This window comes from Quercus suber, unplaced genomic scaffold, assembly GCF_002906115.3.
Source record: "Quercus suber isolate HL8 unplaced genomic scaffold, Cork oak 2.0 scaffold_625, whole genome shotgun sequence".
In the NCBI taxonomy this organism is placed as follows: domain Eukaryota; kingdom Viridiplantae; phylum Streptophyta; class Magnoliopsida; order Fagales; family Fagaceae; genus Quercus; species Quercus suber.
The window spans coordinates 59,235-79,854 of NW_027070068.1; the positions used below are offsets into that span (position 1 = coordinate 59,235).

The 20,620-nt window shown below is 33.2% G+C and overlaps 1 protein-coding gene across 1 annotated transcript; it reads left to right on the forward strand.

Annotated features, from left to right (window-relative positions):
- The first annotated feature begins 6,465 nt into the window (after positions 1–6,465).
- Positions 6,466–16,295, forward strand: LOC112015232 (DEAD-box ATP-dependent RNA helicase 1). Its single transcript, XM_065765422.1, has 9 exons — positions 6,466–6,621; positions 6,752–6,986; positions 7,282–7,536; positions 8,175–8,329; positions 9,489–9,666; positions 10,612–10,799; positions 13,634–13,838; positions 15,310–15,415; positions 15,989–16,295. Exons 1-9 carry the CDS (start codon positions 6,512–6,514, stop codon positions 16,099–16,101), a joined length of 1,545 nt encoding a protein of 514 aa, XP_065621494.1. The 5' UTR covers positions 6,466–6,511; the 3' UTR covers positions 16,102–16,295.
- The last annotated feature ends 4,325 nt before the right edge of the window (positions 16,296–20,620 follow it).

A 20,620-nucleotide genomic window follows, 5' to 3' on the forward strand; every position in this document is an offset into this window, starting at 1 on the left:
ATGGTAAAAAAAATTCTTTCCACTTTGCCTTCAGAATGATATTATAACTATTAGGTAGAAATACAAATTCTCTATACTATTTTTTGTGTTCCAAATATTCTACCAATTACGTACAATTTGTCATGTATTTATTTAACTTTCCTTATAAAATAGCTAAAGTTTTAAAAAAATAAAAATAAATACATAGCAAGTTATGATTAGCAAAACATAAAGTAGAACATAAAATATAGTACAGAAGATTTGTATTTAGTAGTTAGTACATAGTAATTTGGATATATAAAATTTATTAAGCAACTGTAATGTAGCTTAATCCCTTTTTAAAAGATAAACCTTAAGTAAAAGGTCAAATTCTCGCTATAAAGTAACTAAAAAAATTAAGCATTCATATCCTCAATAAATTTTTAATCAAATTCTAATTAAAACCCTCTTTTTTTTAACTAATTTATTATTTATGTATACTTGCATTAGACTTTTATTTATAATTTATCTATTCCATTTAAATAATATTTTTTCAATATTTCATTAATTACAAATTTTTGTATCACTCATATTCATCAAATAAGAACGTAGGAATCATTAGGTAGCAAATATCAAGGTGGAAATTCAACTGTCGATATTGCTTCCCCCTAATCTAGGCACTTAGATGTAGTGGTCACTTCTTTCTCAAAAAAGAAGATGTAGTTGTCACTTAATTACGTACAACCATGGTAAGCATGACATTTTGTAGAATATGTAATGTTATGTAGGCACTTAGATGTATTTGTCACTTAATACGCACAACCTTGGTAAGCAAGACATTTCGTAGGATATGTAACCGATACTCTTTTAGGTTCTTTAAATTTTATAGGTAGTGTTATTAGAGGTCAAAGCATCAAGACTCAGGGTAAGAAGAGGCAGAGCAGATCAGTGAAGATGTACACGGCTAAGCTACTTGTAGTTTTAGTCTATGTATTGTATATAGCTTAAACTGTGTATAGTTTAGTTTGTCTTGTAAATAGTTTAGTGATGCACGTGACTGTGCATGTGTGAGCTTTTAGTTTTTCTATTAAGAAGGTGTTATAGTTGTTAAGTTAGTTACTTAGAGGCTGTTTGAATGCAAAAATTTCATCACTCAATTTCCATCACTCATCACTCATAACTCTAAAATACCATGTTTGTTTGGCACCATCACTCACTTCTCATCACTTAATATTTTTCACACTATTTGTGGGCCTCATACCTGTCACCCGCTGCAGTTTTTTTTTTTTTTTTTTTTTTTTTTTTTTTTTTTCCAGTACCCAAACTCACCAAACCTAGTGAAAAAAAAAAAAAAAACCGAACAACCAACCCAGGAGAAGAAATTGAAAAAAAAAGAAGTCAAAAGGTGGTCAAAAGGTGCGGCTGGGTACTGTTTGTGGGTCCCCTATGTGTGTTTAATTTCAATATTGTCATTGAGTTATGAGTTATAGAAATTAAAAACACATTTTGGCTGTTTTTAGTTTCCATAACTCATAACTCAAAAATAAGAGAATTGAGTGATGGAAACAGAGTTATTGTGCAGCCAAACAACTTTTTTGCTATGGGTCGCACCATTTTTGAGAATTGAGTTATGGAAACAGGTGAACCAAACACCCTCTTAGCCTCTAATTGTATATAAGGATCAATCCCATGTATCATTAAGCAAGTTAATGAGAATTTCATTCTTAGCAAATCTCTCATAAGTTTACTATCAAGATTAATGTAGTAAATTATCTCTCTAAAAAAAGATGTAGTATCGGTTTGTGAATAACTTATCTAGCTTTTTACTGAAAACTTTTTGTTAAAAGTGTACTAAAGTATATTTGTACCTTGAAAAAAGTAAGAAAAGATGGGAAAAATTGACCTTTTAAAAAGCTGTACATAAAAATTAAAAACTAAAAGTATAAAGCTGAAACTGATGCTAAACAGGCTCGTAGTCAATTATCTCTCACATAAGTTAATGGAAAATTTTAATGGAAGCCTTAAAGGTATTTTTTAAAGAAATATTTTTAGAAACTTTTTATGGAAAAAAAAATTAATTACTTTTTAACATTTCTCATAAAAAAGTATCAAAACTTTTTTAAGATAGTCCATTAACAAATGGTCTAAAAGCATCCGTTAATCAGTCTAAGTTTATTAGCTATCTCTCATTTTTATACTAAGATTCATACCGTTCATATTTATTAGCTGCCTCTCATTTTATACTAAGATTCATACTATTCATATGTCATGTATGACGTGCAGGAAGGTCTCATGCAGCTATATTAGGTTTTGTGGAAAAATGAATTGATTTGGATTTTGAACTTATTCTTTCTATTACTCCTATTAAATAAGAGAAGTCAAACCCAAATTGTAAGATTTAAAGTAACACTCAATCATTAGAATTCAAACATCTTGTTGCATTAATTAATTAATAAAACATAAATATTGTTATCTTTTTGGAGGAAAATTAAAATTCAAAACAATAAAATATTTCAATTTAATTGAGGAATTTAATATGTTGCATTATAATATGTCCCATATTCTTCTATCGTGTTGTCAAAAAAAAAAAAAAAGAAGAAGAAGCCGACAAATCATTTTTGTAGAGCCAAAGAGCTATAATGAAATACTTAAATCTCAGCATCCTTCCTTTTGTCCTTTTGGAATGTAGATGTTTCCCCCACAAACCCAATAGCCAAAAGCCATGGCAGAATGCTACAATCTTTAGATTTTCCTTCCCTTCCTTTGGTATCAGGGGCCCCTTGTAGGCCTTTGACGTGGGGCTTGCCTTGACATGCTTAGAGTTGTTAATTGTTAGCCCATTGCTATCGGTAGTTTCTCATGTGTGGTAGTTGTGAGCCCTTGTGGGTCCTTAATAAGGATTGGGTTTTTCTGCTTGTGGGGCCTGTGTCATGTAGCTTGGGTTCCCCTTTAGGTTTAAAGGAATTCTGAACAATGTTTTATACGTTTAATATAGAAAAATAATTTTTTGTAGTGTACTTTTTTTAATATATAAAAAATTAATCATTTTTTAATAAATAAATTATCAAGGTTAATCAGCATGATTAGTCAAATCAAAACCAAAGTGAAAATTAATTTAGTATTAGAGTAAAAACTAATGAGTTTGTGTTATCTTAAAATAATTTAAACTAATAAAATAATTTTATTATTAGCCTCATCATACGCACTTTGCATGTTTGATAAGATATTTTTTTGTCTAGTGTTATAATTTTTTTTTTTTTAATTTTTGAATAAGTTTGTTTTAAAGATATAGATTATTAGGAGAGTGTCTTATTTTCTAGGCATTTTAAGTGGAGTTAGATATATTTTTATGGGTTGTCCTTAAATTTTTTCCATGTTAAACCTAAAGTTTAAAGGTATATCTGAACCACGTTAAGATGACTAAAAATGGGTTAGGACGTAAACTTGTTGTGAACAAGATTTTGTTATGAATGTAGAATAACTTTTCTTTTTTTTTTGGATGAGCTACTCCTTGGTGTTTTAGCATGATGCTATATGTTGTGAGTTTGTGTGGGAGAAAATTGGAATTTAATATCATTTTCCAAATAATATAGTTAGTAGGTAATGTTTTTAAACTATATTTTTTACTAGCATCTCGAGTCTAAGAGACTCAAGTCTCTCATGTACAAGCCGAAATACCCAAAAAAAAAAAATACAATCAGATGAGAGAGAGAGAGAGAGAGAGAGAGAATCAAAGCTCACCTCACCAATGCGCCCTGGGTCTCGACTCGATCCAGTCAACCTATAGCCACCCAAACTCCAAACAGAATCTAGTTGTGGTGTTTTTGTTTCTTGGATTGAAGCATGAGAAAGACTAAGAGAGAAGGAGTGAGACAAGAAGAAGAAGAAGAAAGAGAAGAGTGTAGCCTTTTTAGCTTTCTTTTCTTCTTCGGCTTCTTTCTTTCTTTTTCTTTTTTCTTTTTTGGCTCTGATTTTTTTTTCCTGGCTCTGATTTCTTGTTCTTTTTTATCTTCGTGTCTAGGCTTATAAATCGAGTCTTAGAGACTCGATTTTCAGGTGGACACCACATGGAAAAAGTGTCAACTCAGATCCGATCAGAACATGAAAACCGACTCTTAAAGACTCGATTTATGGACCCTAAATCGAGTCTCTTAGACTTAAGATACTAGTAAAAAATATAGTTTGAAGTCATTACCTACTAACTATATTATTTGGAAAATGAAATTAGATTCCAATTTTCTCCGTTTGTGTGTGTTGTGAGTTTGTGTTAAATTATTAGTTTTGTTTGAACACTTGAATCTTGGTTTTTATAATCGTGATGCTGGGATGTTGTCAGTTTGATTGAGATTCAAGAGTTTAACTAGTTTGAACACTTTGAATTGGGCTACCATGAGCACAACTGACCCACCATATATAGCTGGAAAACCAACTTGGACCCATTGTATCTCTCAAATCTCAATTGAGTCCATTATCTCCTCCATAAATCATAAAACCCAATATACCAAAAAAAATAAAAAATAAAAATTAAACACCTTGACCTGCTCTAGGCCTATTTTGTTGAAACGTTTTTCGCTTTCTCTGGTGGCCGTTGGGGTGGGATTTTAACTGTTTAAAGGGTTTATTGAAGAAGTTGAAGAAGAAGCTGAAGGAGAAGGAGAACGGAAGAAAAGCCAAAAACCAAGGGTGTGTTTCCATGGATGAGAACGAGATTTTATTATGAATGTGGAATAACTTCTACTCCTTGGTGATTTAGTATGATTCCATATGCTGTGAATTTGTGTTCAATTATTAGTTTTTGTTTCAACACTTGAATCTTGGTTTTTGACTGTGATGCTAGGATGTTGTGAGTTGAGTTTGAGATTCAAGAGTTTGAACACTTTGAATTGGGCTACCAATACCACGAGCACAATGTTAGGATTAGTGCCCTTAAATCCTATTATGCGATGCTATGTATGATATTAAGTGTGATATTGTGTATGACATTATGTATGACTTAATATTGTGTTAAATAAAGTTGTTTTATTATTATTATCTGAAATAACTGTAACATGATATTCAGACATTATCACATAGTCCATGAGATGCATAGTATGTGATTTATGTGATTTAGTTACAGAAGATATAAGTCACAAGTTCTTTGTAAACTCAGAACTATAGTTCGTAGTTGGTGATGAAATTGGGCATTTCATATGAAAAGACTATAACATATCAACTACGATGATTTGTCTCGATCATGAAAGTGGAGACTTCTAATTGATGTGTTGATATGTTTTAAGAGTTAAGATATATTGAACTGGATCGCTGTGAGATTTATTATTCTCTTAAGGACTGTCAAATGAATAATAAATTTTACGACTTATATTTGCATGAACTCTTAATCCTGAGAGAATAATGGACTTGATCATGAAGTGTAGGTTACTTTGATATATCAGGAGTAAGATCTAAAGTAACGGTCAAAACCTCAGTACGTTGGGCAGCCACATTTAGTGTTGATGGAACATATATTCTCAAGATAGAATTCATAGTCTCTTAAGGAAGATATAAAATATTCCATTGAGATAAGTTTAATGGGTTTATTATTTAGAGAGTTAGGCCTAACTACTTTGGTAAGAAATTATTAAAGTATATATTTATGAAATTGGATTTCATAAATATACGATGAATAACTTAAAAGGATTAAACCGAGTACTCAAGAATTAAGATTTAGTAATCTACAAAGTGGCAGTCCATATTTATGACTTTATATTACTACGGATATTTTATGAAGGGGTTTGCATGTACAATAAAGTCTTGGGATATAATTTGTAGATAAGGTTTAGAGTGCAACTATATTTATATAGTAGTATTAAATATAGTTAATGGTAACTTTGGACTTGTCAAGAGTTGATAAAAAAGCCCAAGACCTATTGGAACTAGTGTCTTATTAGTCCCTTTTGGTCACACTCCAAGCTACACACTTAATCCCAATTGGAAAGGCCTAAAAGGCCAGCCCAATTAGATAATTGGTTAGATATAAAAGGAAAAACGTACATAATTTTTGTAAGAGAGAAAAACATCATTGTAAAATAGTGTGTATGTAAGTGTGAGTCACTCTTTAATTCTCCTTTTGTAATTGATTGAGAGTTTACACTTCTTGGACGTTAGTAGAATTGGAGTGAAGATTAAAAGTATTCTCAAGTGCTTCGATCTTTATTTTGAAACTTACCGCTTCAAGGTACGCTCTCTTATACTCAAATTTTAAAATTTACATAATACATGTTATAGATTGAAAATGAAGTAGATCCGTTAATTTTCCGCTGCGTACATGCTTATTTCTATCACACAACTGGCCCACCATATAAAATATAAAATATAGCTGGAAAACCAACTTGGACTCATTGTCTCTCTCAAATCTCAATTGAGCCCATTTTCTCAGTCCCCATCCAACCCAACAATCGGCGAGCCCAAGGCCCATTTTGTTGAAACGCTTTCTCTTTCTCTGGTGGCCGGTGGGGTTTAAAGGGTTTATTGAAGAAGTTGAAGAAGAAGAAGCTGAAGATAAAGGTGAAGGAGAATGGGAGAAAAGCCAAAAACCAAGGCTGTGTTGCCATGGATGAGAAGCCCTGTTGATGTCAGTCTCTTTGAGCACTGCCCTCTTCATCTCCTTCCTTCTCTTGACCCCAGGTACACACTTCTCTCTCTCTCTCTCTCTCTCTCTCTCTCTTTTATGTTTTTTAAGCCAAACCCAATACTTGTTTTGTGTGATACTTAGTATTTATCAGTTGTTGTTGTTGTATGTTTGTACATATGTAAGATTGAAGGTGGGTTTGGAGAATATGGACATATCGTCTCTCTACCCAGTGCAAGTTGGAGTTTGGCAAGAGACAATTGGGCCTGGTGCTTTTCAACGAGATCTCTGCATTCAATCACCCACTGGAAGTGGCAAAACTTTAGCCTATGCTTTACCAATTGTCCAAACGCTTTCAAATCGTGCCATTAAATGTCTACGTGCTTTAGTTGTCTTGCCTAATCGTGACTTAGCCATTCAGGTTTTTAGTTTCATTGCCTTTCTATGTTTTTACCATTATTTTTTCCAATTCTAAAGTAAACAAGTAGATTAAAAAATTGGATGAATTACTTGTATGATTATTTGGGTATTTGCTAAGCCCGTCAGGGGTGAATGCCTTTGGATTACCTGGCAACTGGTTCTCGCAGGTGGGGTCAGTTGCCCGTAGGGGGCTCTTGTTTAGAAAGGTTTATTCAAAAAATAAAAAATTCATTTGGGTGTTTTGCAAAATTAAATCCGTTTCTTGAACTATATATATGACTTTCTCTGTGGTTCAGGTTAAGGAGGTTTTTGCTTCCATTGCACCAGCAGTGGGCTTGTCTGTTGGTTTGGCAATCGGTCAATCTTCTATAGCTGATGAAATTGCTGAGCTTATCAAGAGGCCTAAGCTTGAGGCAGGCATCTGTTATGACCCAGAGGATTTTGCACCTGAGTTACAAAGTTCGGTGGACATACTGGTTGCAACCCCTGGAAGGCTAATGGATCATATTAACAACACCAAGGGCTTTACCCTTGAACATCTCTGTTATCTTGTAAGTTGCTCTTTTTTTTTTTTTTTTTTTTTTTTTTTTTTTTTTTTTTTTTTTTTGTGTGTGTGTGTGTGTATTGTTATGTATGTTATGTTTCTTTAGAATTCAGTTTGACTAAACTTTTTGATGAGGTTTTTCATATTTGATATTTCAAATGGCAGTCTCAGAATTTGTATTTTGAATAGACCAGTTATCATGTGAATGAAAAATTTATTAAAAAATCAAGTGTTGAGAGTGATTCAAAACTGATATGTAGCTTCAATTTATGATAGTGTTTAATTCATCTAGGATTAAGAGATGTCAAGTTGTCACACACATATATGTGTGTGTGTGTGTGTGTGTGTGTGTGTGTGTGTGTGTGTGTGTGTGTTCTAGAACTGTTGATGAGCACCAGTTGTCTTAGTGGTTAGTGGAGTACCTCCACTATTATATCAATTGACTACCAACTCCATTCAGTCTAGTAAATCTAGTGGTGTTTTTTTGGGCATGATTGCTTGTAGATGACCCATCAGTTAGACGATAAAATTCAACTTAAGTATTGAACTTGTGGTTATTCTATGTAACTTCAAATGCGCTTTACTCCTATTTTCGGTCGTTTCTTCATTTGTTAAAACAAATGTTGATGAGTTAAATTGTTTCAGGTTGTTGATGAAACTGATCGATTACTTGGGGAAGCATACCAGTCTTGGCTACCCACTGTGCTTCAATTGACTCACTCTAGTGATGAAAGTTTCTACCCTCATGCTTCAAATTTTCTTCCATTTTCATTTAATTCTTTAAAGACCAGACGGAGATGGTGAGTTCTACGTTCATTTACCTCCCTTTTCATTTTATTTCAATGAACTACATTGTGATCTTGGTGGTGAGGTACATGCATGGTTTGAAGTGTTAAGAAAATTCTGAGAAGATCATTGGTATTGGTGTTGGTTGATGTGAAAACTCCTAAATATAATGCTTTAATTAATTTTTATACTAATTTAATTCTGATTTTAACTTATCAAAAAAAAAATTTTAATTCTAATTTTATTGTTCAATTTACTATTTATTTATGTCTATATCACATTTTGTATCTAATGTTCAAAATAATCCTGGATTCTGGAATGTTGGTGTGAAGTTGGCTTTAAACCTTTACAGCATCCTATGAGAGATAGTATATTTGTTAATACTTCGTTTGTGCTGGTTTCAATTCTATTTATTTGTCCTTTATTTTTAGCGTTCTAATTGCATGTCATTGCTTTATAACTAATGTAGCCATGCTGAGACCCACCTTTTCAGAGGGCTGTAATGTTTTGGACAATGAAGAGTTAAAGAAAATCTTTTAGCAACATTTTGCCACTAAAACAATTAGGAAGGTCAATGTGGTGGCAAATTTCTTAGGAATATTCTACGCAATCTGTTATATACATAGTTTTAACTCAGTACAGGTTCTTTTTGAGAGAAATTCTGTGGCCAGTGAACAGGCTACTCTACTCAGCTAAGCCAAAATCCCAAGGATAAGAAGAAAAAACTCAAAAGACTTCATTTGGCACATCTGCCCAAGGCATATTAACACAAACTTTTACAATCATTTTGTGTGCCATGTTGCCCATCTTTGTTGCTACTAATACCTCTGTTTCTTATACCCATAAGCATCTGTATTGGGAATCATTGTACCAATTACTACACCTGAAGAAAACTCTTGGCTTCATCCCTATAATCATGTCTGTATTGGGAATCATTGTATCCATTTCTCATAAATAGGGACCATTAGCAATATTCAAAACCATGCTCAAAAGAGGACCTGTTACAGGATGAAAATGAAAATTTATTCTATAAATGAGCAAACAGATGAGGTATTCTCACCTCCAATGGAGGATTCATTTTAGAGATTTATTTGTCTCAAGATTACCTTGTTTAATATTATATTAAAGATGAAAACTATATGAAATGATTTATTGATATATTATTTATTGCAGTGGTTTTGAGAGGGGGTTTAAGGGTAAACCTTCACCCAGGCTTGTGAAGATGGTCGTGTCTGCAACACTGACCCGAGATCCAAGCAAGCTTGCTCAGCTCGATCTGCATCATCCTTTATTTTTGACAACTGGGCAAAGTCGTTATAAGCTTCCAGAACAATTAGAATCGTACAAATTGGTATGCCATTGTAACTGTACTGGCAATGTTTGATTTTTGAAGTACAATTCTTATTCTATTTCAAGTTCTAAAATCAATCTCACTTATTGCATTTAAGACTACTTTTCAAGTTGAAAAAGTTATTCATCCTGTGCTAAAAACAAACATGACAATTATGTTTTTCACTTGTCTAAAAGTTCTTCATAATTAAAAGCTTACTTTCATGGTATTCTCCACTAAAGGCAAGTTTTAGCTTCAGTTTTGTTGCTGGCAATTTGTTCTGTTTGAGAATTTTGATAAACTTTCAGGCACATAAACCTTAATTGGGCATTGTTTTTTAATCATCAAAGGTACTTTGACACTGGAAACGGTCAAATGATCAAATCTCAGTTTTGGTATAATTTTTCTGTCTTTTTATATTTGAAAGGAGGAATCTTGGATACTTTTTTATTGTTTTTAAATTTGACTCGACAAAATCACTTGCCAAGATTCAATTTTTAAGAATATAAATTCAAAAACCAAAAATAATGTAGCAAATTTTATAAAACTTTGTAGTGTGATCATAAAGTATCAAATGACACTTCCTCCCCTTGTAATAGCAAGGAAAAGGGTGAGGTCGTGACTCGTGGGTTCAAGAATCACCGGGTGTGTGTATAGACTGTATAGTTACCAAAAAAAAAAAAAAAAGTTTTACTGAAGAAGCATCTGGTCAAATTTTAAAATTTTGAAAGAACTTTGCAAGTTTTTGTGTGTGTCAATTTTGGGCTGTGTTTTGAGCTGGTCACCATGATATCTTTTGGTGCTTATTAGAAAATTTTGATCAATACCACCCCTAAGACATGGTTACATTTACATGCTCTGTATACTCAAAATCTAGGTATTAGATTCTGATAACTGTTGTTAATTGATGTTTGATGGGAACCCCATTGCTCTCTGTAATTTCAAATTTTCATCTCTTGTGTACAGATTTGTGAATCAAAACTCAAACCGTTGTATTTGGTTGCCCTTCTGCAAAATTTAGGAGGAGAGAAGTGCATCGTTTTCACATCTTCTGTGGAATCAACTCATCGTCTATGCACCTTACTAAAATTTTTTGGTGATCTACAAATCAAGATCAAGGAGTATTCAAGTCTTCAACATCAATCTGTAAGAAGGTAATTTCTGGTTTAACTTGTTAATGGCATTCATGTTAAACTACTTGATTCTTACCAGATTGGAGAGAAAAAACAACAAAACTTTAGCTGTATACTGTCTGCTGCTGATAAGCATAAAAACATGTGGCAAGAATGAATGAAGGGTGTCCAGATGATGGGAACTAAAAATCTCAATTTAATTTTCCCCGTTTTGTAATGAAATTTTCAGTTTCACTATTTTGGAAGTCGTGGGAAAATTTAAGAGGTCTGAGCTTTGAGAGTGCTTTGATTTATTAGAAATATTTTGACTGTCAGTTATGCCTATTTTGGTTGCCATGGCTAAGTGGCTTATAACTGAAGGATAATCCATTAGTTGAAAACATCCATTGACCTGTCATTTGAGCCTCTAATGGGATGGGAGCTCCACCAGGCTGACTGCCCATGCAAACTGATGTTTGCATCTCATCTATGGGTAATCCATAATTGTGAGCTGAATGAGTGTTTGTGTACCATTTCTTTTTCGAAAAACACTGGTTATCTGTGTCTTTAGAACAAGTCCTACCTTTGGATTCTTGTTTCCTAGTTTTTTTGATAATATTAATAACATAAAGATCACAGATACATTAGGGACATAACTACATTAGTATGGAGCATTACAAAATTCTGGGTGTACCTAGTTACAGTGGATAGGTATTTTTGGTAGCCAAAGAGGCCATATCATCAGCATCAGACAAAATAACTCTAGGAACTAACATTATGCTAAATTTCATCCCTTGCTGCTGCAAAGCTTTCAGGTCTGTAAGCATTGCTAGATCCTGCCAAAAAGGTTTTCTTTTGTTGTTCCAAACTTGCTCCACATATATGCATCTTGTGAGCACTATGATATGACGAAAGCCAGTTCTTTAGCTTGCAAAAGAGCTCCCACCAGTGCTTCCTTGGCTGCTGTTAGTGGGGTGCCAAAACCATTACTATTGCATCCTCTAAAGATCTTTTCTTCCTTATTTAATGTTTTAAAAGCATAACTGCTCCTTCTGGGCTGTCGGTCCCTATGGCTTCCAATTTTGACAAGTAATTGCCAATTTTCTAGTATCCACATTGAAATCTTTGGGCTGCAAAGAAGATTTTGAGAGGTTAGTATCATCTCAATGGGATTAGGGCATTTACCTTCATGTACGACCTGGTTTCTGTGATTCCAGATTGTCCATAAGGTTGTAAATAGAGCTTGTAAGGTGTTCAAGTTCTCCTGATCCAACTTTTTGTTTTCCAAAATACGTCTTGCAAGCCATCGACCCACCAAGATTTGGCTGAGATTGGTAGTTTTAACGGAAATTTACAATCATGGAGAAGTTTCCATATAAAAGTGAGGATTTTTAATGGTAGCTTCACTTTCCATAAGACACTCCAAACACTGCTATGAATGTCTAGTTGTCTTGTACCTGTCGGATTGTCAGCCATAAAGTTCTTATGTGGCAACTCATAAGCTTTATTAACTGGGAATTCTCCAGAGATGGAGTGTTTCTACAAGACTTTGTCCCTTCCCCCTTCTGTGTTAGGTAGAGGAATGTGCAAAATTTCATTGCAAGTGGGTTGCTGGTATAGAGACCTGACAGTGTCAAACTTCCAACTATGGGATGAGCTATTAATCAGGTCAGCAACAACATGGATGTTTTGATTCCCTTTGTCAAGTTTTGAGAATAATTGAGTGACCAAGATGGGTGGTTCTATGGGAAAGTATTTTCCTTTAAGGGCTTTGTCTAAAGGTGAATTGGGGTGTTGGATAATTCTCCAATATTGTTTAGCAAGCATTACTTGGTTCAAGAGGCTAAAATTCTTTTAGCCAAGGCCTCCTTCCTTTTTGGGTTGACAAATTGTATCCCAATTAATAAGATGGAGTTTCTTTAGGTGGGGTTCATGACCCCGCCAAAAAGCTCTGGTGAGGGAGTCTAACTTCTTACAAACAGTTTCAGGGACCCTAAAGCAGGAAAAGGTGTAAAGGGGCATGGCTTGCAGTATAGAAGAAATAAGAGTAGTTCTGCCAGCTTGGGACAGAAGTTTGGCATTCCAGCTTTGTAATTTAGACTGAAATCTGACAATCAAGTTTTGAAAGTCAGCAACTCTTCTTCCTCTGAACTTGAAATTGAGACCCAGGTATTTACTTGGAGTCTGGACAAGATTAACTTGGAGGTTTTGAGACAGGGACACTTGTTCCTCCACAGGCATGTTTGGAGAGCAATATAGATCAGATTTATGATAGTTAATGCATTGTCCAGAGATATCACAGTACCAATCAATGATTCTTTTAAGGTTACTACAGGAGTTTTTATCATTTTGGAAGAAAAACAGGGAATCATCAGCAAAAATAGATGAGTGAAAGAGCAGCCTTGATTCCCTAATTTAATTCCTTCAATGCTCTTTTGAAGTTCAGCTTGCATAAGAGCAACTGAGAGGACATTAGCACACATTAGAAAAAGATAAGGGGAAAGGGGGTCCCCCTCTCTATGACCTCTGCTGTGTTTGAAATATTGTGTGGGGCTTCCTTTGATGAGTAGAGTGTAGTTGACAGTTGTCACACATTCTTTGATCAAATTAATCGAACTTGGGCTAAAATTCATGGTCAGTAGAACTGCATGTAGGAAGTTCCAATCTACCCTGTCATAGGCCTTATTCATGTCTACCTTAAGGGCATGAAAGCTCAACTTTTTTCCTTTCTTTTTCCTAATGCAATAATTTTTTATTTATATTTTTTGATAGTTTAATGCAATAAAAAATTTCACGTGCTGATGGCTTTAATTTGTTGTATTACACGGTTTATGAGGTTATCTAACATGTAATGAAACTCTGATTTTGTACTGCAGTAAGACATTGAAGGCATTCCGGGAAGGGAAGATACAAGTACTTGTTTCCTCTAATGCGATGGCTCATGGCATGGATGTTGAAGGGGTTAGAAACGTCATTAATTATGATCTGCCTGCATACATAAAGAGATTTATTCATCGGGTTGGTCGGACAGCAAGAGCAGGCCAGACTGGGTCTTGCTTCACATTGCTGCATAAGGATGAGGTATGTCCATTTGGTGGTGTCCCTAACTGACAAGTATTCTATGATAGTAAGAGAATAGGTTCGGAATATATGTCACCAAGAATTCATATTTTTATTTATTTTGGTGGTCCTGCCTATTTCCAAGTCCAGGGTTTCAACTCTGATGGGCTAGTGTCAATCCAACACTAGTTTTCTCAAAGCCTCTTGTTCATCCCTCTCATCAAAAGAGGTGAATAATGTATACCTTAGCTGCAAGTTCAACATATAGGTAGACCACTTGATGCAGGACAATATCAAATGGGGGATAAAGGGGAGAATTGAAATTAAAGAAATTAATAGCCCAAGGTTCTGAACTTTGGGGTTTGCTTGGAATTAGCAGCCAGCCATTGGGAATTTTCCAATTCAAAATTTTATTCATGAAAGTCTGTCATACATTTTATTGGAAGCTATTTTAAATAGGCTTTCATTGAGTGCATCAATAAGAAAAGTAATTCAACCATAAAACACAATCCCACAAAATCTTCAATCAAAATAAAATTACATCAATGAAATTTCAAAATTTGAAATTCAAATTAGCAATAATCTTGGTGCATCTTGGTGTCTGCACCACCAGTTCAATCTTATGCCAGCTTGATCTCAACCTACTTTCTTTCAACTGAGCCTAGCCCATTGAACTGGATGAATTTATGCCCATATAATGCCAGTTACTCCATGAATAGGTATACTTGGCTTTTCAAACTGATTGAGAGTGTGAGTTCTGCCCAGGCCAACTAAATTGTGGCTCAGATCTGCCAGGCCCTATGATTTTATGCTGAATGGGCCAGGGTGGGTTATTTGGCTATATTTGCAGCCTAGCTGAGAGCAAGATCACTTGATTGAATTGTTCAAGACATGTCTCACTAATCATGCATATTAATAATAATGTTAAATATTATCAGGGGTATTTATTGTTTATGTATGGACCCCTAATTTGATGCTATTATCCAATTCTAGTATATATTACAAGAGTAATGCTACTGGCACAAACTATTTTACAATATTTTTACAAATGTTGATGTGATCAACCTTTTATTGGTTTTCATCTAGGCCCACAAATAATATCACTTTTTCATTTACCAATAATTACTTATCACATCAATAGTTTGTAAAATAGTTTGTATTTCTAGCATTATTCATATTGCCCCCAAAAAAAAAGTGTGGGGGGTGGGGGGGTTGAAGGGATACAGGAAACAGTCATTTAATGACAGCTCTGTTGCATCAGTTGGTCCCTGAGAGTTTGGGGCATGTTTGATGCTATCCAGTTCCCTAATATGTTGAACTGTAAAGCATGTCTAGCAAGTAGCAAGGCTAGTTCTACCTTGGTTAAAATAATTACAGAATACATTTCCAATTTGTTCTAATAATTGTAAAGCATATTCTGTGATTGTATACTTGTTCAACAGTTGATCTATGTGATTTTTGCAAATTATGAACTCATGTTCCCTTGTTTCAGATTAAGCGCTTCAAGAAGCTGTTACAAAAAGCTGACATTCAATCTTGTCCTGATTACTCTATTCCTTCCAATTCGATTGAGTCACTTCGCATTATTTATACATCTGGTAATTCTTTATGACCAATTATCTTAAAAGCAGATTAAATAGACCCTGGCATTGGGAGTCACAAACGCAATTGATTTCACTTGAATTATCTTTAAGATTAGACAACTTTTTGATAAGTTTTCAAGATTAGACAACACAATCAACAATTATTGATCCAATGAGCTGTAGCTCAAATGGCATCTCTTCTCCATGTAAGCACAAAGTGTTGTGGATTCAAGATGCATTAGGTGCATGTGTAATTACCAATTCAAAAAAAAATTCATGATTCTTGATATCTTTGAATTATCTTTTCTTTATATCATTTGTCACAAATTTTTTTTTTTTTGTTTTTTTTTTTTTCCATTCTGGGAAAAGATAATTAACAAGCTTAGTGATTAATTACACCTTTTCCAAAATTATGTTCTTTATATCCCTTGCATATGTGAAAGCTGATTTATAATGGAGATATAGTTTGTGAGATCTTGACTGGGTGTTTTCACCTTGAATGTTCAAAAATGCTTTTACTTTCGTTAAAATAGAATAGCATTAGGTGTTCGCTAATAATAAGTCTCACTATTCATTTCACTGTGTCAGCGTTGGAGAAACTAAAAGAGACAGTTGAAGTGGAAACATCCAGGAAGCGCAAAATTGGTTTCAAGTCTTCCAAGGCAGGCAAAGAAAGTGAAACAAACCACTCAAAGGAATAGCAAGTGATTCTTCAATCAAGATGCTTTGTAGCATATTCCAATTTTGTAGTGTATGGAAAGAGATTTTTTGTGTAAAAGTGAACAGCGTTGACAATATGTCGTACGCACAATTTTGTGACATACTGTATTGTATATTCCATTTTGTAATTTGTCTCAAAGGTCGGAAAGTAATAGTTGGTTCTGTTTAGGTAGGTTTTCGATGTGTTCATACTTCACTATGTGTATGCATGTATATATTGCTCAACAAGAGAATTTGTTGAACAAAAGAAGAGGAACACACTCTCCATCACTATCTAGGCACTCAAGATTGAAATAGGGAAGGACGAGGGGCGTGTTCCTCCAATATTACAGTCACATGACTTGCCCTGTGGACTACAGAGTGGAAATATTGGCATGTCTCAAAATATGGAGGGCTTTCCAAGACAAAGATGCATAAAAGTAACAGTTACAATTGCTTCTATCCTCCAATGACGTCCTTGGGTTGTACAACGAATTGCATATCCTTCAAGAACAATACCAGTGGAAGTAGTGAGTGCCAGAATTGTCAAGCAGAGTAGCACGAGCCTCTGCTCAAAGTGGCTCATCTGGTTCAATGCTATCTGCCCAAAATCTGAATAATATCAGCTTTGTGGTCTTTGCATGCCATTGTTATACACATGCTTGTGCACAATGCTGGTTTATCAAAATATATCTTAAAAATATTGGGATGCTTCATTTTTTTTTTTTAAAGAAAGATTGATTGATTCCCATGCCATTAGATGGAAGGCATAAGTCTTGTTTATATCATAGGTTGCATATATCTTGCAATGCTCTCTAAGCCTGAAGTGTTTTCCTGCCAACCCACAAATGATCATAGCAAGTAGCACTGTTCTAAAGAGAGAGTAGCTTTGATAATCCTCCTCATGGATATTGCATTCCTTGCTAGTGTTGGGCAGCATTTTGATCCAACCTATAGCTGATGAGCTCATTCTAGAAAAATTTATGGGCCATGGGGAGTTTAACCATACAATTTGAGTGATTGGGCATTTGATAAAAGTGTGTCCAGGGCTTTCTTGCCTGTCTTTGCACAATAAGCAATCCCTGAGGTTCAGATCCATAAACTCTTCCATTCGAATATTGTCAAAGGTCCCCGTTGAGGAGAAACAGGCTTTTTAGTCAGCCCAATAGGCTGATTCTGATTTTTTTTTTTAAAACCTGACTGTCGGTGTCTGGAGCCCGTACCATTCCATCCAAAAAGTGTATTTTCAAGATGTTTGAGGCTGAGACAAAATCAAACTTTGAAAGAATCAGTTCTTTGTTTCATTGAATACTGGATTTGAGAATTGTTTTTTCAGTTGCTTATCTATATATCTATAATAATAATAATAATAATAATAATAAGTGAAGCTGAGAAAAACTCAAATTAGAATTCTAAATTAGAGTTTCAATTTTATGTCATATATCCTAAATTATTTATTCTTAAAGAGTTTTATTTCCTAATTTTAGAATAAAATATGGGATCACATCATAAATATTAATCTAAGTAAGTTACTAAGTACAAAAACCAAAGAGTCTAGAATAAATGGATATTTAAAAAAAAAATGCTTCACAATATATTTTTTAAAAAATATGGACAATTTACATTTTATACCCAATAATATCCTTACAAAATTTTTTAAAGAGTTAACAAAATATAAAAATGACTATTAATAGTATTTAAATTATATATATAGGAATTATATTATGTATTTTATTGTATATTTTTAAATGTTTCCATAGGGTTACAAGCTAGTTTGTATAATGTGAGACAAAAAACTAAAAGCTAGATTATTTCCAAAAAGTTGAATATTGGATTATTTGACATAAAGCTAAGACAAAAAGTAATGTGAGACCCACAAATAATAGACAAGTTAAAGTAAAAAGTTGGCTTTTAATTGCTTGCCAAAACGCACACTAAATAAAATGTCTAATAGTCACAATATAATTATAACTATTTGGTCTCAATCATGTTATTTTAGTTAATTTGATTAAGTGTGAATTGTAGGGTAGGGTATTTTCACATTACATGTCAAGATCTATTTATTGATAGTATGTATTAGTATTTAATCTGAGAATAAGTCTCTAAAAAAATAATTAGGGAGCCTATCAATTAGCTCTCACAAATCACGTACAAGCAAAGTCTTTGTGCATTGGATAAGACTTTTTATGTATTATTGTATGAGTGTGCACAGTTCAATTGGTTTGATTTTTGCCTAAAATTTTCACCAAACTGATGAGGTCAGTTTTCCCATAATCAGCACCGTTGCACACCGCCTGAGGTTAGTTTTTCGAACTACAGCGATGCAATTTATTTCCATTGGTGCAGTGCGGGGCAATCCGTTTCAAACCCATAAATCTCAAAGACTAACCCACAGATCAAAGACTCACTTAGCCAACTTAAATCAAAGATTTAGTAACCATCAAGATCAAAACCCATAGATCAAAAGACAGGTAGACCCATAAATTCAAAAAAATAGATCAAAACGCCAAAAAATGTACCTGAGATCAAAGTTTATGAGTGTGGTGACATAGAAGATTGGAGCTTGAAGAGAAAAGAGGAGAGCTTGTGAGTATGTAGTGGTGTTGTTGCTGCTAACCCTTCTATGTCTAAGCCAAGTAGGGGCAGAGCCATGTACACGCGGCGGGGGGGGGGTCGGAATTTTTTTGTTGTTGTTGGTGTTGTTGTTGTCACCGGAGCCGGAAGTTGTTGTTGTGATTGCCGAAATTTTTTGTTATTGTTGTCGTTGGTGTTGTTGTTGTCGCCAGAGCTGGAATTTGTTGTTGTTATTGCCGGAATTTTTTTTTGTTGTTGTTCTTGGTGTTGTTGTTGTTGCCGGAAAATGTGAAAAATTTTCCGAAAAATAGCATTTTCCTAACACATCCAAACACATGAAAATATTTTCCACAATAATTTTCATAATTCACCCAAACACCTCAAAATATTTTCCTTTTTCGGAAAATAGCATTTCCGGAAAATACATATTTTCCGGAAAACATTTTACACGAAACAAACACAGCCTCTATCTCTGCTTTAGGTTGATAAATTTTTGTGTTTTTAAGAACTCTAATTTAGGTTGATATGATTTAGTTTTTCGTTTTAAATTATTATTATTATTATTATCATTTTTCTTTTTGATTGTTAAATTTTATCTGATTACATTATAAAAAATTAAAGATAGTTGATAAAAATAAAATAGTATTCCATTACATAGTATAATTTGGATAATTTAGTCTTTATTGTTATATCTTTTAATTTTTCTTATTTTTTTTCTTCTCTTTTATTTTACTCAATATTGAAATTCAACCACATCTTCCTTGTCATTAAATTATTTATATTTTCTCTCTCTTTTTGTTTTAAAAAATAAAAAAACTCTTTCTCCAACTTTTCTCCTTTTCTTTATCTTTTCATCTTCCCAAATATTCTACCTTGATATCACTCTTCCACTTTCCTTTTATCTTCCTTTATTTTGTTTCTTAGATTATCATCATCTTAGTATAAATTTGTCATTCACTCTTCCATTCTTTACATAATTTTCTCTCACAAAAAAAAGGTTATTTCCCACTCTTTCTCCCTCAATTTTTTGGTGGATTTTTATTTTTATTTTTCTTGCATCTCTAATTTATCTTGATAAAGTTTTGTATTCTTTAGAACTCTATTTTGTTTGATGGGATTTAGTTTTGAGTTTTAAGTTTTTTATTTTTATTTTTTATTTTTTTTTATGACTTTGATTGTTAAATATTATCATATTGCATTATAAATAATTAAAAATAGTGTAGAAGAATGTACTACTATTATATTACATAGAGTTACTTGGATAAGTTAGTGTTTATTGTTATGTATTTTATTTTTATTTTTTTCTCATATCATTTTATTTAACATTTAAATTCAGCCACATCCCCCACATATATCATTAAATTATTTATATTTCCACTCCTTTTTTATTTTAAAAATTTTAAAATATAATATTTTGCCTAAAATAAATAAATAAAATTTTCCACATTAAGTGGAGTAATGCTAGGGAAACACTCATTCTCACGCCCAATGCATCAAAGAAAGAATGAAATACAAAACAAATCAAGTTAGAAACACTAAATGAAAAAAAAAAATGATAATGCATATTTAATGTCATAGAATCATCATCAAATTTTGGAAAACGATAGGTTGCCAATGGAGAGAGAGTGATGATATAGAAAAAAAAAAAAAACAAAGTAATAAAGAGTAGATAAAGAAAAAAAAAAAAAACCAAACGTCAATTAGTAATCATTGATTGGAAAACAAAGAGGTTGTAAGAAGAAGTAAAAAATAAAATAGAGATTGCCGTGTGGAGAATTAAAACATTACAGTTAGTAGAATAAACCATTAAATTCACTTAAAAAATTAAATCAACAATCAACACATTAAATCCAATCATGCATAGTACTAAATTTAAATTTAAAACTAATCAAACTCTAACTATGGAAACCATATTAATTATAACTAAAAAGAGATGTTCTCTGATAG

Excerpts from the sequence above, each read along its gene's own strand:
- LOC112015232 (XM_065765422.1), top strand. The coding sequence starts at position 6,512 with ATGGGAGAAAAGCCAAAAACCAAGGCTGTGTTGCCATGGATGAGAAGC. Across the intron at positions 6,987-7,281 it reads ATCGTGACTTAGCCATTCAG|GTTAAGGAGGTTTTTGCTTC; the intron begins GTTTTTAGTTTC and ends TCTGTGGTTCAG. Across the intron at positions 9,667-10,611 it reads AATTAGAATCGTACAAATTG|ATTTGTGAATCAAAACTCAA; the intron begins GTATGCCATTGT and ends TCTTGTGTACAG.